The 18,601-nt window shown below is 46.9% G+C and overlaps 1 protein-coding gene across 1 annotated transcript in view; it reads left to right on the forward strand.

Annotated features, from left to right (window-relative positions):
* LOC129857058 (disintegrin and metalloproteinase domain-containing protein 22-like) overlaps positions 1–18,601 on the forward strand; it is a 136,526-nt gene that overhangs the window by 33,464 nt on the left and 84,461 nt on the right. The window contains exon 4 of the mRNA XM_055924961.1: positions 17,341–17,407. Coding sequence (XP_055780936.1) covers positions 17,341–17,407 — 67 coding nt within the window. The remainder of the gene's footprint in view (positions 1–17,340; positions 17,408–18,601) is intronic.

The following is an 18,601-nucleotide window of genomic DNA, read 5'->3' on the forward strand; positions in this document are numbered from 1 at the left end:
CACTCCCCCGGCCGGTCCTGGCAATAGGACCGCAGAAACCTGCCCACATCCTGGTTAACTCTCTCCACCTGCCCATTACTCTCGGGGTGAAAACCTGAGGTAAGACTAACCGAGATCCCCAGACGTTCCATAAACGCCTTCCAGACCCTTGACGTGAACTGGGGACCCCGATCAGACACTATATCCTCAGGCACCCCATAGTGCCGGAAAACATGTGTAAACGGGGCCTCCACAGTTTGTAAGGCCGTAGGGAGACCGGGCAAAGGGAGAAGACGACAGGACTTAGAGAACCGATCCACAACGACCAGGATCATGGTGTAACCCTGTGAAGGTGGAAGATCAATCAAAAAATCCACTGACAGGTGCGACCACGGCCGTTGAGGAACGGGTAAAGGTAGAAGCTTACCTCTAGGCAGGTGTCTAGGAGCCTTGCACTGGGCGCACACCGAACAGGAGGAAACATAAATCCTCACGTCCTTAGCTAAAGTGGGCCACCAGTACCTCCCATCAAGACAGCGCATCGTCCGACCTATCCCAGGATGACCAGAGGAGGGTGATGTGTGAGCCCAATAAATCAATCGGTCGCGGACAGCAGACGGAACGTACAGACGACCAGCTGGACACTCAGGAGGAGAGGGCTCTGCACGTGACGCCCGCTCAATGTCCGCGTCCAGCTCCCACACTACTGGCGCCACCAAACACGAGTATGGGAGTGGGATCCATGGGCCGCTCCTCTGTGTCATACAGCCGAGACAATGCGTCTGCCTTGACGTTCTGGGAGCCTGGTCTGTAAGTAAGCGTAAACACAAAACGAGTGAAAAACATGGCCTACCTTGCCTGGCGAGGATTTAGTCTCTTCGCCTGCCGGATGTACTCCAGATTGCGGTGGTCAGTCCAGATGAGAAAAGGGTGATTATCCCCCTCAAGCCAATGCCTCCACACCTTCAAGGCTTTTACGACAGCTAACAGCTCTCGGTCCCCCACATCATAGTTACGCTCCGCCGGGCTGAGCTTCTTCGAAAAGAAAGCACAGGGGCGAAGCTTCGGTGGCACACCCGAACGCTGAGAGAGCACTGCTCCTATCCCAGCTTCGGATGCGTCCACCTCTACTATGAATGGCAAAGAGGGATCCGGATGAGCCAACACAGGCGCCGAGGTAAACAGAGCCTTCAGTTGTCCAAAAGCCCTATTCGCCTCGGCCGACCACTGCAAGCGCACCGGTCCCCCCTTTAGCAGTGAGGTAATGGGAGCTGCAACCTGACCAAAACCCCGGATAAATCTCCGGTAGTAATTGGCAAACCCTAAAAAACGCTGCACCTCCTTTACCGTGGTTGGAGTCGGCCAATTACGCACGGCTGTAATGCGGTCGCTCTCCATTTCCACTCCTGAAGTGGAAATCTGATGCCCTAGGAAGGAGATGGATTGTTGGAAGAACAAGCATTTCTCAGCCTTGACATATAGATCATGCTCCAACAGGCGACCAAGCACCCTGCGCACCAGGGACACATGCTCGGCGCGTGTAGCAGAGTACATCAAAATATCATCGATATACACCACTACACCCTGCCCGTGCAGGTCCCTGAAGATCTCTTCTACAAATGATTGGAAGACTGATGGAGCATTCATCAACCCATATGGCATGACCAGGTACTCATAATGACCTGAGGTGGTGCTAAATGCCGTCTTCCACTCATCACCCCTCCTAATACGCACCAGATTGTACGCACTCCTGAGATCCAATTTTGTGAAGAAGCGGGCCCCGCGCATTGACTCCATTACTGTATTGATCAAAGGTAGCGGGTAACTATATTTTACCGTGATTTTATTAAGGTCTCGATAATCAATGCACGGGCGTAAACCGCCATCCTTCTTCTTCACAAAAAAGAAACTCGAAGAGGCGGGTGAAATGGATGGCTGAATGAACCCCTGACGCAGGGATTCAGAGATATAATTATCCATAGCCACTGTCTCCGCTTGCGACAGAGGATACACGTGACTCCTGGGATATGCAGCGTCTACCAGGAGATCTATCGCACAATCCCCCTGTCGATGGGGTGGTAATTGAGTCGCCTTCTTTTAACAGAAGGCGAGTGCCAAATCGGCATATTCTGGGGGAATGCGCACGGTGGAAACCTGGTCTGGACTTTCCACCGTAGTAGCACCAACGGAAACCCCTACACACCTACCTGAGCACTCTCGCGACCACCCCGTGAGAGCCCTCTGTGGCCAAGAAACAGTGGGGTTATGAGTAGTTAACCAGGGTAGGCCTAGCACCACAGAATACGCAGGGGAATCAATAAGGAAAAGACTAATCTTCTCCTTGTGACCCTCCTGCGTTATCATAGACAAAGGTGCGGTGACCTCCCTGATAAACCCTGACCCTATTGGTCGACTATCTAAGGCATGAATAGGGAAAGGCATATCCACAGAAACAATAGGAATCCCTAAACTATGAGCTAAATTTTTATTAATGAAATTCCCAGCCGCGCCTGAATCTACTAGCGCCTTATACTGGGAATGCAGGGAAAAATCCGGAAAAGTGACAGAGACAAACATAAGTGCAGCAGAGGGCTCTGGATGAGTATGATGCCTACTCACCTGGGGTGATGCCAGAGTGCCCTGCCTGCCTTCTCTATTCCCAGAGGAACCAACCCGGCACCGATCAGCAGTGTGATCTCTGCGATCATAGATGGTGCTCGAGCGGGTACCCCCTCCGGTCTCCCTGCGCACCATCCCTCCCAATTCCATAGGTTCGGGAGAGAGAGTGCGGGAGGATGGAACAACCAGACCCCGATCTAGACGTCCCCGAGTAGCCAGCATGTTGTCCAGCCTGATGGACATATCCACCAGCTGGTCGAAGTTGAGGGTGGTGTCTCTACAGGCCAGCTCCCGACGGACGTCCTCGCGTAGACTACAACGGTAGTGGTCGATCAGGGCCCTGTCGCTCCATCCAGCGCCGGCAGCCAAAGTCCTAAACTCCAAAGCGAACTCCTGAGCACTCCTCGTCCCCTGCCTCAGATGATAGAGGAGCTCACCTGCTGCTCTGCCTTCGGATGGGTGGTCGAATACCTTCCGGAAATGGCAGATGAACTCCTCAAAATGGTCCAACGCCTTATCCTCTCCACACACAGCGTTGGCCCACTCCAGGGCTTTCCCGGTAAGGCATGAGACGAGGGCGGAGCTTTTCTCACGGTCTGATGGTACTGGAGAGACCGTGGCCAGATACAAGTTCAGTTTTAGGAGAAAACCCTGGCAGCTGGCAGTATCTCCATTGTATCCCGTGGGTAGGGATAACTGGATCCTGTTCTGTTCCGGAGGAGAAAAAGCGTTCAAAGGAATTCCAGGTGGTGGTGGAGGTGCTGGAAAAGCTCCCTGTCTCTCCCAGCGGTCCATATTCTGGACAATGCGATCCATGGCAGCGCACAGACTGTCAATCTCCTCCGCTTGTTCCATGACGCGTTCCTCAACCTGCATTAGCGAAGTGCCTCCTCCTGCTGACTTCATTTTTATGGTCAGAGATTCTGTCAACGTCGTGTGTATAGGTGGCAGGGAAGTCAGGCGCAGGAGAGTAAACGAAGTGTAGATGGAGACTTTTAATAAATGTCCATGACATGCTCCAAACACGAGAAATATACATACATCAAAATAAGAATGGGTACGAGGACCCGTCGCGCACCTATACACCAATAAAACAACACTTGACATAAAACAATCTCTGACAAACACATGAAGGGAAACAGAGGGTTAAATACACAACAGGTAATGAATGGGATTGACAACAGGTGTGTGGGAAGACAAGACAAAACCATTGGAAAATGAAAAATGGATCGATGATGGCTAGAAGGCCGGTGAAGTCGACCGCCGAACACCGCCCGGACAAGGAGAGGCAACGACTTCGGCAGAAGTCGTGACACCCTCTCTCTGTCGTTCTGTTACTGAAACCTCCCTCTCTGCTGTTCTGTTACTGAAACCTCCCTCTCTGCTGTTCTGTTACTGAAACCTCCCTCTCTGCTGTTCTGTTACTGAAACCTCCCTCTTTCTGTTACTGAAACCTCCCTCTCTGCTGTTCTGTTACTGAAACCTCCCTCTCTGCTGTTCTGTTACTGAAACCTCCCTCTTTCTGTTACTGAAACCTCCCTCTCTCTGTCGTTCTGTTACTGAAACCTCCCTCTCTCTGTCGTTCTGTTACTGAAACCTCCCTCTTTCTGTTACTGAAACCTCCCTCTCTCTGTCGTTCTGTTACTGAAACCTCCCTCTCTCTGTCGTTCTGTTACTGAATCCTCCCTCTCTGCTGTTCTGTTACTGAAACCTCCCTCTCTGCTGTTCTGTTACTGAAACCTCCCTCTCTCTGTCGTTCTGTTACTGAAACCTCCCTCTCTGCTGTTCTGTTACTGAAACCTCCCTCTTTGCTGTTCTGTTACTGAAACCTCCCTCTCTCTGTCGTTCTGTTACTGAAACCTCCCTCTCTGCTGTTCTGTTACTGAAACCTCCCTCTTTCTGTTACTGAAACCTCCCTCTCTGCTGTTCTGTTACTGAAACCTCCCTCTCTGCTGTTCTGTTACTGAAACCTCCCTCTCTCTGTCGTTCTGTTACTGAAACCTCCCTCTCTCTGTCGTTCTGTTACTGAAACCTCCCTCTCTGCTGTTCTGTTACTGAAACCTCCCTCTCTGCTGTTCTGTTACTGAAACCTCCCTCTCTGCTGTTCTGTTACTGAAACCTCCCTCTTTCTGTTACTGAAACCTCCCTCTCTGCTGTTCTGTTACTGAAACCTCCCTCTCTGCTGTTCTGTTACTGAAACCTCCCTCTTTCTGTTACTGAAACCTCCCTCTCTCTGTCGTTCTGTTACTGAAACCTCCCTCTCTCTGTCGTTCTGTTACTGAAACCTCCCTCTTTCTGTTACTGAAACCTCCCTCTCTCTGTCGTTCTGTTACTGAAACCTCCCTCTCTCTGTCGTTCTGTTACTGAATCCTCCCTCTCTGCTGTTCTGTTACTGAAACCTCCCTCTCTGCTGTTCTGTTACTGAAACCTCCCTCTCTCTGTCGTTCTGTTACTGAAACCTCCCTCTCTGCTGTTCTGTTACTGAAACCTCCCTCTTTGCTGTTCTGTTACTGAAACCTCCCTCTCTCTGTCGTTCTGTTACTGAAACCTCCCTCTCTGCTGTTCTGTTACTGAAACCTCCCTCTTTCTGTTACTGAAACCTCCCTCTCTGCTGTTCTGTTACTGAAACCTCCCTCTCTGCTGTTCTGTTACTGAAACCTCCCTCTCTCTGTCGTTCTGTTACTGAAACCTCCCTCTCTCTGTCGTTCTGTTACTGAAACCTCCCTCTCTGCTGTTCTGTTACTGAAACCTCCCTCTCTGCTGTTCTGTTACTGAAACCTCCCTCTCTGCTGTTCTGTTACTGAAACCTCCCTCTTTCTGTTACTGAAACCTCCCTTTCTGCTGTTCTGTTACTGAAACCTCCCTCTCTGCTGTTCTGTTACTGAAACCTCCCTCTTTCTGTTACTGAAACCTCCCTCTCTCTGTCGTTCTGTTACTGAAACCTCCCTCTTTCTGTTACTGAAACCTCCCTCTCTCTGTCGTTCTGTTACTGAAACCTCCCTCTCTCTGTCGTTCTGTTACTGAAACCTCCCTCTCTGCTGTTCTGTTACTGAAACCTCCCTCTCTGCTGTTCTGTTACTGAAACCTCCCTCTCTGCTGTTCTGTTACTGAAACCTCCCTCTCTCTGTCGTTCTGTTACTGAAACCTCCCTCTCTGCTGTTCTGTTACTGAAACCTCCCTCTCTGCTGTTCTGTTACTGAAACCTCCCTCTCTCTTTCGTTCTGTTACTGAAACCTCCCTCTCTGCTGTTCTGTTACTGAAACCTCCCTCTTTCTGTTACTGAAACCTCCCTCTCTCTGTCGTTCTGTTACTGAAACCTCCCTCTCTGCTGTTCTGTTACTGAATCCTCCCTCTCTCTGTCGTTCTGTTACTGAAACCTCCCTCTCTCTGGCGTTCTGTTACTGAAACCTCCCTCTCTGCTGTTCTGTTACTGAAACCTCCCTCTTTCTGTTACTGAAACCTCCCTCTCTCTGTCGTTCTGTTACTGAAACCTCCCTCTTTCTCTGATCATCCCGCATGCTGTCTTTCGCTGTCACAAGTCCTACAACACCCTAGAGAAATGGATGGAACCAAGTGTGTGTGTGTGTGTGTGTGTGTGTGTGTGTGTGTGTGTGTGTGTGTGTGTGTGTGTGTGTGTGTGTGTGTGTGTGTGTGTGTGTGTCGTGGAAATTCTAATCAATAATGAGAGACAAGGTCAATCACCAATCAGGATATTACTTTATTCAAAACGTATTAATAACATCGATTAATTATTTTTATTTGATTTGATTGAATATCCAAAATATACAATATACTTGCAGTGAAGCCGCTCAACAACTACACCATATCAGTCATCCAACAGACTCCCATTCAGGGCAACACACAGAAGCATCCAGGGTCAATACCCTGCTCAAGGGCACATTGACAGATCTCCTACCAGGCCAGAAAACGTGAACCCGAACCCTCCAAGACCCCCCCACAGTTCCCCGATAGCTGTTCCTCAACCATTCGAGACCCCTCCCACAGTGCCCCCCAAGAATAAAAATAAAAAATACAATTAATTCCCTTCCCCATCCCCAAGAACCTCCCAATGCACCAACAACCAAGAGAATGAACTAAAGAGACAGAAGAAAACAGCAAAAAAAACAAAGGACCTCAAGGACAACTAAAATCATAACAGCAATGCCAACTGTATATGTTTGTGTGCATGTCTGGCACTATTACATGTATGTGCGTGTTCTTGTATGTGTTTATTTGAGTGAGAGTGTGTGTATATGCACGTGTACAAATACCTACATGGCATCAGCCTCAGGCAAACCGGCATTAGCTGTAAAAACACTGCCCCTCAGTGTCATTCAAACATACATCATTCTATCTCCCGCACAGCAACTCCACTCCCACTTGTCTGAAATTCCACATCCCAACCCACAGCTTCCCTCAGCCCATCCCACCTATCTCTGCTGGCCACCCTCTTCGGATTTCTAAGCAACACATATCTTTCAACTATGCTGTGATGTTTAATGTCCCATTTCAATCTATCTAATCGAATAGAATCTACAGATTGCGAGTTGAAGAGTTTTAGTATATTAGTAATTGACTGACCTGGTCTCTCCAGATCTCCTAACAGTACTATTTCTAGGGTCAATTTTAGATCAATGCTATGCATTTTTAGCCATTCCTGAGACCAGAACCAGGCTACCTGAGGGCAATATCAAAATAAATGGTATATTGATTCTGTATCCTCACAACAAAATCTGCAGAGCTTCAATCAATTTATGTCCCAAATATTCCACATTTTGTTGGTGGCAAGAATTCTATATAATATTTTTAGCTGAAAAGCACGAAGTCTTGAATCTTGCGTTGTTTTATACACTGCTCAAAAAAATAAAGGGAACACTTAAACAACACAATGTAACTCCAAGTCAATCACACTTCTGTGAAATCAAACTGTCCACTTAGGAAGCAACACTGATTGACAATAAATTTCACATGCTGTTGTGCAAATGGAATAGACAAAAGGTGGAAATTATAGGCAATTAGTAAGACACCCCCAAAAAAGGAGTGATTCTGCAGGTGGTGACCACAGACCACTTCTCAGTTCCTATGCTTCCCGGCTGATGTTTTGGTCACTTTTGAATGCTGGCGGTGCTTTCACTCTAGTGGTAGCATGAGACGGAGTCTACAACCCACACAAGTGGCTCAGGTAGTGCAGTTCATCCAGGATGGCACATCAATGCGAGCTGTGGCAAAAAGGTTTGTTGTGTCTGTCAGCGTAGTGTCCAGAGCATGGAGGCGCTACCAGGAGACAGGCCAGTACATCAGGAGACGTGGAGGAGGCCGTAGGAGGGCAACAACCCAGCAGCAGGACCGCTACCTCCGCCTTTGTGCAAGGAGGTGCACTGCCAGAGCCCTGCAAAATGACCTCCAGCAGGCCACAAATGTGCATGTGTCAGCATATGGTCTCACAAGGGGTCTGAGGATCTCATCTCGGTACCTAATGGCAGTCAGGCTACCTCTGGCGAGCACATGGAGGGCTGTGCGGCCCCACAAAGAAATGCCACCCCACACCATGACTGACCCATCGCCAAACCGGTCATGCTGGAGGATGTTGCAGGCAGCAGAACGTTCTCCACGGCGTCTCCAGACTCTGATGTACTGGCCTGTCTCCTGGTAGCGCCTCCATGCTCTGGACACTACGCTGACAGACACAGCAAACCTTTTTGCCACAGCTCGCATTGATGTGCCATCCTGGATGAGTTGCACTACCTGAGCCACTTGTGTGGGTTGTAGACTCCGTCTCATGCTACCACTAGAGTGGGAGCACCGCCAGCATTCAAAAGTGACCAAAACATCAGCCAGGAAGCATAGGAACTGAGAAGTGGTGTGTGGTCACCACCTGCAGAATCACTCCTTTTTTGGGGGTGTCTTACTAATTGCCTATAATTTCCACCTTTTGTCTATTCCATTTGCACAACAGCATGTGAAATTTATTGTCAATCAGTGTTGCTTCCTAAGTGGACAGTTTGATTTCACAGAAGTGTGATTGACTTGGAGTTACATTGTGTTGTTTAAGTGTTCCCTTTATTTTTTTGAGCAGTGTATATCAACTCATACACCTTGTACCATGGAATCGGTACATCAAAAATCTCTTCCCAACTATTTTGCAATCTGTAAGGCACAGTTGTCAACATCCTGGTCCTCAAATGAAACTGGTATACTTTCCAAATATGCAATATTTAAACAATGGATGAGCTTTTCTTAGTAATCTACTTGAGAACCATTTAGGGTTGAAGTAAAACTTTTGAATAAGTTAAGCTTTTAGAGAGAGATTTAGTGCTTTTATATTTAATCATCTCAATTCACCCAATTCAAAGTAATTATATAGATAGGCATGCTTTAATTTGTCTGGTTTAGCATCCCAGATAAAGCAAAATATTTTTTGCCTATATGATTTGAAAAACGAATCATCAGGAGTTGGCAGCGCCATAAGTAAGTGAGTAAACTGAGATATGACTAAGGAGTTAATCAGGGCACTTCTTCCATAAATAGACAGGTATTTACCTCTCCATGGTTGCAGGATCTTGTCTATTTTTTCAAGTTTTCTATTGAAATTCTTTGTGGAGAGTTTATTTCTATATTTTGTGATATGAATACCAAGTATGTCTACTTCACCATCAGCCCATTTTATAGGTAAACTGCAGGGTAATGTAAAAGTTATTTTTTTTAAACATCCAATACGTAATATTGTACACTTCTCATGATTAGGTTGTAGTCCAGAGAGTACAGAAACGTTATCTAGATATTCAATGAGACATTGCAGGGATCTGGCTTGCGGACTTAATATAAAACTTGAGTCATAGGTGGAGTCATACATGGACACCTTTGTTTTTAAGCCTTTGATTTCTAATCCTCTAATATTGTTATTGGATCTGATTTTAATAGCTAGCATTTCGATGGCCATAGCGAATAGATATGGTGACAGCGGACACCCTTGTTTAACCCCTCTTGACTATTCAATACTCTCTGAGAAGTAGCCGTTATTTACTATTTTACACCTGGGGTTGCTATACATTCTTTTTGCCCATTTTATAAGAGAATCACCGAAATTGAAAAAATAGACTGGGTCTTTATATTTGCCATCTGGGTCTTGTTTTAATAATAGAGAAATCAGACCTTCCTGCTGAGTACCTGACAGACTACCATTTCTATAGGAGTAGTTAAAACAATCTAACAATGGAGCTTTTAGTATAACAAAAAAGGCTTCATATACCCCTACCTGTATGCCATCAAGCCCTGGGGTTCTTCCTCTGTAATTTGGCCTTTGCAGTGATCTTTCTGTACATTTGTTAATTTTCCATTTTTTATATTAGTTGGAAAGAATTCCTTACCGTAATCTTCATTCAGTGGGAGAGGATGAGACGGAAAAGAGAACATCTGCCTAAAATATTTAGCTTTGATACTTTGTAGAGCGATTACCTTTACGGTCCATTGAGGTACTTAACACTGTGTTATAGTCTCCTACCATAATGATATAATCATTTGTTGCCTGTAAGTTCAATAAATTGGTATGAATGTTTTCGAGGAAGCATGGAACATCCTGATTTGGACCGTATAGGTTAATGAGCCAAATGTATTTTTCGTCCACTTTCATATTCAAAAAGATCCACCTTCCTTGTGGATCATTCCTGACTATTTGCACATTCAGATTGACATATTTGTTAATTAATATCGTCACACCTTTTGAGTTCCTCTGTCCATGACAGAAAATTATTTCACCATCCCATTCCTTTTTCCACGCAACTTCATCTAAGGATGTAGAGTGAGTTTCCTGTAAGCAGTATATGTTATATTCCTTTTCTTTTAGTCACGTAAAGACTGATCTTCTTTTTTTATAATCTGCTAAACCATTACAATTATAACTGGCTATACTTATTTCAACCCTTACCATAACTAGATACTATTCTCGATTAATTATTGCAATAATGAAGCTGGTCGACGACCCACCTGTAGGTGATTTTAGAGAACCCAACAAGCGGATTTGAGCCACAGCATTTTATAGCAAAGTCCATCCTCCTGAATGTTCATGACAAACAACAGATGTATGGAATGGGTCGCACGGTTAGGATTTTTATGAAAGATACTAATAATTCACAGCAGACTGTATCTGCTGTAAAGACTGTTCTCATTGTGTAGAAACCAGGGTCTGGCCCCCAAAACAAAGTTCCTCTCATCATTATCCATACCTGAGCCATCTCCACCCTGGTACCTCCCGGCACAAACAAAACAACAACCATTTGATGCAATAACAGTATTATTAACACAATCTTGTAATTTCTCCACAATATGTGTGTGTGTTTTTTTGTTTGTGTGTGTGTGTGTGTGTGTGTGTGTGTGTGTGTGTGTGTGTGTGTGTGTGTGTGTGTGTGTGTGTGTGTGTGTGTGTGTGTGTGTGTGTGTGTGTGTGTGTGTGTGTGTGTGTGTGTGTGTGTGTGCATGTGCGGGGGTAGGTGAAAGGCAAAAGCAAGAGCTGACTTTGCGTCTTTGTCTGTCCAATAAATTATTAAAATCTCAAAATAATTAAAGCTGAAATCTGTTATCAGAATTCTCTATTACGGCCCTGTGTGTCCTCCATGCGGGCTCAGTACGCACGCCAGTCTCTCTCCAGGCACCCGCTCAGCATGGGGGCTGATACAGACCACAGAAGCTGAATCTTAAACACACACACCCTGTCAGAACAAATAAGTAAACTGTGTGTCTCAACGTCAGACGGTTTGGGGTTGGAGGACACACACAAGGATGGTGAGACGTGCATAAGGAGGCTGATCTCTCTACCTTTCTCTCTATTTCACTGTTCCTATGCTTTTTATTCTTCTCTGCTCATCTCTGCCATCCATCTCTCCCCGTCTATTTTCACTCCCCGTTTCTATCCCTCTTTCCTATCTCTTACTCCTCTCGCTCGCTATCTCTCTCTTTCTCTTTCTCTCCCTTTCTATCTCTTCTCCCTTGCTGTTTGTATTACTGTAACAGAATGTCTGTTAGTCATCTAAAACCCAGTTCCCCTTCTCTCTGTCTCTCACTTTCTCTCCATTCCCATCTCTCTCCATTCCTCTTTCTCTCCATTCCTCTTTCTCTCCATTCCTCCCTCACTCTCCCCCTATTCCTTGTTTGTCGATGTTTAATGCCAGTACGTGTGTGTGTGTGAGAGAGAGAGTGTGTGTGTCTGACCAGCTGTTTGGCGTTGTCACGCCCTGGCCTTAGTATTATTGGTTTTCTTTATTATTTTAGTTAGGTCAGGGTGTGACATGGGTAATGTTTATGTTTTGTTGGTTTTGGGTGTTTATTTGGTAAAGGGGTTATGGGGTGTAGTAGATGGTTTTGTGTTGAGTGTATATGTCTAGCGTTGTCTATGTAAGAACGTTTGTAGCCAGTGTGTGTAAGTGCACAACGTTTGTAGCTTCACGGTCGTTTTGTTATTTTGTTAGTTTGTAAAGTGTTCTTGTGTCGTGTTCATCTTCGTGTTGTTAAATAAAAGAAGATGGCTTATTTTCCAACTGCTGCATTTTGGTCCGTTAATCCGCCACACGATCGTGACAGAATTACCCACCATAGGACCAAGCGGCATGACCAGCGGCAACAGGAGCAATACAAGGATTTATGGACATGGGAGGAAATTTTAGACCGGGAGGTACCAGGAGAATATAACCGCCCCAAAGCTGAGCTGGAGGCAGCGAAAGCAGAGAGGCGGCGATATGAGGAGCTAGCTCGGAGGCAGGAAAAGGAACCTACAAAGGATCTGGGTTACACTACGTGGGAGGAGATCGACAGGTGGGCGATCAACCCAGGGAGAGTGCCGGAGCCCGCCTGGGATTCTCTGGCGCAGTGCGAGGAGGGATACCGGCGAATGGAGGCAGCACGACGAAGCGGTAGGAAGCCTGTGGGAAAACCCAAAAAATTTCTTTGGGGGGGGCTTAAAGGGAGAGTGGCGAAGTCAGGTAGGAAACCTGCGCCTACTCCCTGTAATTACCGTGGAGAGCGAGAGTACGGGCAGACACCGTGTTACGCAGTAGAGCGCACGGTGTCTCCTGTACGTGTGCATAGCCCGGTGCGGGTTATTCCACCTCCCCGCACTGGCAGGGCTAGATTGAGTATTGAGCCGGATGTCATGAAGCCGGCCCTACATATCTGGCCACCAGTGCGTCTCCTCGGGCCGGTTTACATGGCACCAGCCTTACGCATGGTGTCCCCGGTTCGCCTACATAGCCCGGTGCGGGTTATTCCACCTCCCCGCACTGGTCGGGCAACGGGGAGCATTCAACCAGGTAAGGTTGGTCAGGCTCAATGCTCAAGGGAGCCAATACGCCTGCACGGTCCGGTATTTCCGGCGCCACCTCCCCGCCCCAGTTCAGTGCCACCAGTGCCTACACCACGTAACAGGCTTCCAGTGTGTCTCCAGAGCCCTGTTCCTCCTCCACGCACTCGTCCTATGGTGCGTGTCTCCAGCCCGGTATCACCAATTCCGGCACCACGCACTAAGCCTTTTGTGCGTCTCCAGAGTCCTGTGCATCCTGTTGCTGCTCCCCGCATTAGCCCTGAGATGCGTGTCCCCAGTCCGGTACCACCAGTTCCGGCCCCACGCACTAGGCCTAATGTGCGTCCCCAGGGTCCAGTATGCCCTGTTCCTGCTCCCCGCACTAGCCCTGAGATGCGTGTCCCCAGCCCGGTGCCACCAGTCCCGGCACCACGCACCAGGCCTACAGTGCGCCTCAGCCGGCAGGAGTCTGCCGTCTGCACAGCGATGACTGAACTGCTCGTCTCCCCAGCGCCATCTGAGCCATCCGTCTCCCCAGCGCCATCTGAGCCATCCGTCTCCCCAGCGCCATCTGAGCCATCCGTCTGCAATGAGCCTGCAAAGCCGCCCGTCTGCCATGAGCCTGCAAAGCCGCCCGTCTGCCATGAGCCCACTGAGCCGTCCGCCAGACAGGAGCCGCTAGAGCCGCCAGCCAGACAGGAGCCGCTAGAGCCGTCCGTCAGACAGGATCTGCCAGAGCCGCCAACCAGACAGGATCTGCCAGAGCCGCCAACCAGACAGGATCTGCCAGAGCCGCCAACCAGACAGGAGCAGCCAGATCAGTCAGCCAGCCATGAGCAGCCAGATCCGTCAGCTAGCCATGAGCAGCCAGATCCGTCAGCTAGCCATGAGCAGCCAGATCCGTCAGCTAGCCATGAGCAGCCAGATCCGTCAGCTAGCCATGAGCAGCCAGATCCGTCAGCTAGCCATGAGCAGCCAGATCCGTCAGCTAGCCATGAGCAGCCAGATCCGTCAGCTAGCCATGAGCAGCCAGATCCGTCAGCTAGCCATGAGCAGCCAGATCCGTCAGCTAGCCATGAGCAGCCAGATCCGTCAGCCAGCCATGGGCCATCCCTCAGTCCGGAGCTGCAGTCCCTCAGTCCGGAGCTGCAGTCCCTCAGTCCGGAGCTGCCATTCCTCAGTCCGGAGCTGCCCCTTACCCTGGTGCTGCCCCTTACCCTGGTGCTGCCCCTTACCCTGGTGCTGCCCCTTACCCTGGTACTGCCCCTGACCCTGGTACTGTCCCTGACCCTAGTACTGCCCCTGACCCTGGTACTGCCTCTTACCCTGGTACTGCCCCTTAGTCCGGAACTGCCCCTGAATGCAATGGGGTTAAGGTGGAGGGGGGTCGTTTGGAGGAAGCCTAGGAGGTGTTTAGGTACTGTGGTGACGTGGGGACCGCGACCAGAGCCGGAGCCGCCACCGTGGATGGAAGCCCACCCAGACCCTCCCCTAGACTGTGTATGGTGCGCCCGGAGTTCGCGCCTCAAGGGGGGGGTTATGTCACGCCCTGGCCTTAGTATTATTGGTTTTCTTTATTATTTTAGTTAGGTCAGGGTGTGACATGGGTAATGTTTATGTTTTGTTGGTTTTGGGTGTTTATTTGGTAAAGGGGTTATGGGGTGTAGTAGATGGTTTTGTGTTGAGTGTATATGTCTAGCGTTGTCTATGTAAGAACGTTTGTAGCCAGTGTGTGTAAGTGCACAACGTTTGTAGCTTCACGGTCGTTTTGTTATTTTGTTAGTTTGTAAAGTGTTCTTGTGTCGTGTTCATCTTCGTGTTGTTAAATAAAAGAAGATGGCTTATTTTCCAACTGCTGCATTTTGGTCCGTTAATCCGCCACACGATCGTGACAGGCGTCTGCTTGGTCATGTGACTGGTGTCGCTATTTCACACGCACACACACACACACAGATACGCATGGGCATACACATACAGACACACACTTTCAGATTCTTTATACACAAAATCCTCTACTTGGTCTCTGTATGCCCCCCGAGATAAACTTTGAAACACTCCATCTCTTAGTCAGTGGAAAAACTATCCCCGCCTCCACAGCACTGGCTGTTGATTGGGTGCTGACAGGCGGTTGGAAGTGATTGATTGCTCACTGGGCCAATGTTGGGAGTGAGTCTGTTGAGGTGCAGCGCGCTGGTGTTTATTATAGATTTTAGTGTCACTCCCGATGCTCCAACTAATACACATCCAGGGAAGTACAGAGTCTGATATTGGGGTAGAGCCAGGCGTTCCCATAGATACAGTACCTCAGCAGAGCATAAAACACCCTGATGCAGCATTAATGGTTGCACCAAACACCTAACAACTCAACTGACACCAATAAAGAACTTACCAGCGGAGGTAGAGGGCAGTGTGTTACTGTGTGTGTGTTATGTCTGGGTTGTCCTTCCTGTTGTCTAGTGTTTGGATGTCAAATCAAATCACATTTTATTAGTCGCATTCTTCATTAACAACAAATGTAGACTAACAGTGAAATGCGGACTTAGGGGCCCTTCCCAACAATACAGAGAGAATAATAGAATAATAATAACACAAAGAATAAATACACAATGACTAACAATAACTTGGCTATATACACGTGGTACCAGTACAGAGTCATGATAACTTGGCTATATACACGTGGTACCAGTACAGAGTCATGATAACTTGGCTATATACACGTGGTACCAGTACAGAGTCATGATAACTTGGCTATATACACGTGGTACCAGTACAGAGTCATGATAACTTGGCTATATACACGTGGTACCAGTACAGAGTCATGATAACTTGGCTATATACACGTGGTACCAGTACAGAGTCATGATAACTTGGCTATATACACGTGGTACCAGTACAGAGTCATGATAACTTGGCTATATACATGGGGTACCAGTACAGAGTCATGATAACTTGGCTATATACACGTGGTACCAGTACAGAGTCATGATAACTTGGCTATATACACGTGGTACCAGTACAGAGTCATGATAACTTGGCTATATACACGTGGTACCAGTACAGAGTCACGATAACTTGACTATATACACGTGGTACCAGTACAGAGTCATGATAACTTGGCTATATACACGTGGTACCAGTACAGAGTCATGATAACTTGGCTATATACACGTGGTACCAGTACAGAGTCACGATAACTTGGCTATATACACGTGGTACCAGTACAGAGTCATGATAACTTGGCTATATACACGTGGTACCAGTACAGAGTCATGATAACTTGGCTATATACACGTGGTACCAGTACAGAGTCACGATAACTTGGCTATATACACGGGGTACCATTACTGAGTCATGATAACTTGACTATATACACGGGGTACCATTACTGAGTCATGATAACTTGGCTGTATACACGGGGTACCAGTACTGAGTAATGAAAACTTGGCTATATACACGTGGTACCAGTACTGGTCAGTGCATGCTCTGAGTACGTGTCCTGGTAATCCGTCTGGCCCCCCGGCCTTGTGAATGTTGACCTGTTTAAAGTTCTTACATACATCGGCTACGTCACGAAGCCACTCATTTGTCCCTTTTGAGCCGTTCCTCGTCCGTGTCCCGGGAATTAGGGCCTGGTCTGAAATGAGCAGTACATCCACAGCTGCCAACCCGTTCAAGTAGAAATCTTCATCTACATGGAGGTTAGTGATCACTGTTCTGATGTCCAGAACCTCTTTTCAGTTATAGGAAATGATGGTGGAAATATTATATACAAAAATGATGAACTAAAATAAGTTAAGATCAGCTTAAAAAAAACACAAAATAAAATAATTGGTCAGGTGCCGGTAAGATGGCAGCTATCCACTGCAGCGCTGTGTGTACAGCTCATATATCTCTGTCCCAGATTGGGGCTGCAGTTTGTAACTCAATGGGGAATCTTAGGCTCAGTTTTGCTGAGAAAGCATTCATAGACTGACTGGCCCTTGTGTGTTAGTCTCTCTCTCTTCCTGTTTCTCTCTCTTCCTGTTTCTCTCTCTTCCTGTTTCTCTCTCTTCCTGTTTCTCTCTCTTTCTGTTTCTCTCTTTTTTTCTGATTCTCTTTCACCCTGTCCCTTTCTTTTGTCGGCTCACTTTTCTGCTCATTCTCTCTCATTCTCAAGTACAAACACATCCACGACATGACCTTGAATGTTAAGAATTATTTTTTGTGTGTTTGTGTGTTTGTGTGATCGCGCGCGCGCGCGCGCGTGTGTGTGTGCACGCTGGAAGTAGTCCTCTATCAGTAGCAGCTGATAATTGGTGGTATGGATGCTCTGACACTTAGAGACAATCCTAGAGATAACCAGAGAATACTGTCATTTCATTAACACTCTTCCATCCCTTTAACCGACACAGAACTCTGAATTCATATTTGTAATTGTCTAACTTTTCTCCTCCTCTGTTTCCTCTTCTCCCCAGTGATCTTCTGTCTTCAAAGTACGTGGAGAGGCATATTTCAGAAAGTGGAAAGGCTGTCATCTTCAAAGTAAGAACCTGAGCCCCGTATGGAAATCTTGTCTCTGAATTAGAATGTTGTTTCAGAAATGAGATGGTTTGATGAGAACCTGCTGATAGGGTGCACTACGGTGTTGTGTCATTAACTACCAATGGTTGATCCTTAAAACTCTTCATCTGGGATTAGCAACATCCTCGTAGCTCGCTGACCGTACTGTAATCTGGACATCCACCTCTCTGTGCCATGGCCAGATTATAGTTAAACAGTTTAAAAGATTATTAGGTTATTAGGGGAATAATAATCCACACTTTACGGATTATTATCTCTTCCTGTTGTTACTAGGGGATACTTTATTATCCATCAACAGTCTTTACAGTGGACAACTATGTAATAATGTTTATAAACAGCTGAGAAGCAGCAAGGTAGAATAACATTCTTTCTGATGGTAAGAAACCAAGAACAGATTTGTTCTGTCAGACGTGTAATACCATGTAGATTAGATCTGTCATGTAACATCGACACCATGTAGATTAGACCTGTCATGTAACATCGACACCATGTAGATTAGACCTGTCATGTAACATCAACACCATGTAGTTTAGACCTGTCATGTAACATCGACACCATATAGATTAGACCTGTCATGTAACATCAACACCATGTAGTTTAGACCTGTCATGTAACATCGACACCATATAGATTAGACCTGTCATGTAACATCGACACCATATAGATTAGACCTGTCATGTAATATCAACACCATGTAGATTAGATCTGTCATGTAACATCACCACCATGTAGATTAGATCTGTCATGTAACATCGACACCATGTAGATTAGACCTGTCATGTAACATCACCACCATGTAGATTAGACCTGTCATGTAACATCAACACCATGTAGATTAGATCTGTCATGTAACATCGACACCATATAGATTAGACCTGTCATGTAACATCGACACCATGTAGATTAGACCTGTCATGTAACATCACCACCATGTAGATTAGACCTGTCATGTAACATCGACACCATGTAGATTAGATCTGTCATGTAACATCGACACCATGTAGATTAGACCTGTCATGTAACATCACCACCATGTAGATTAGACCTGTCATGTAACATCGACACCATGTAGATTAGACCTGTCATGTAACATCGACACCATGTAGATTAGATCTGTCATGTAACATCACCACCATGTAGATTAGACCTGTCATG

This window comes from Salvelinus fontinalis, chromosome 6 (genome assembly GCF_029448725.1).
Source record: "Salvelinus fontinalis isolate EN_2023a chromosome 6, ASM2944872v1, whole genome shotgun sequence".
Lineage (NCBI taxonomy): Eukaryota > Metazoa > Chordata > Actinopteri > Salmoniformes > Salmonidae > Salvelinus > Salvelinus fontinalis.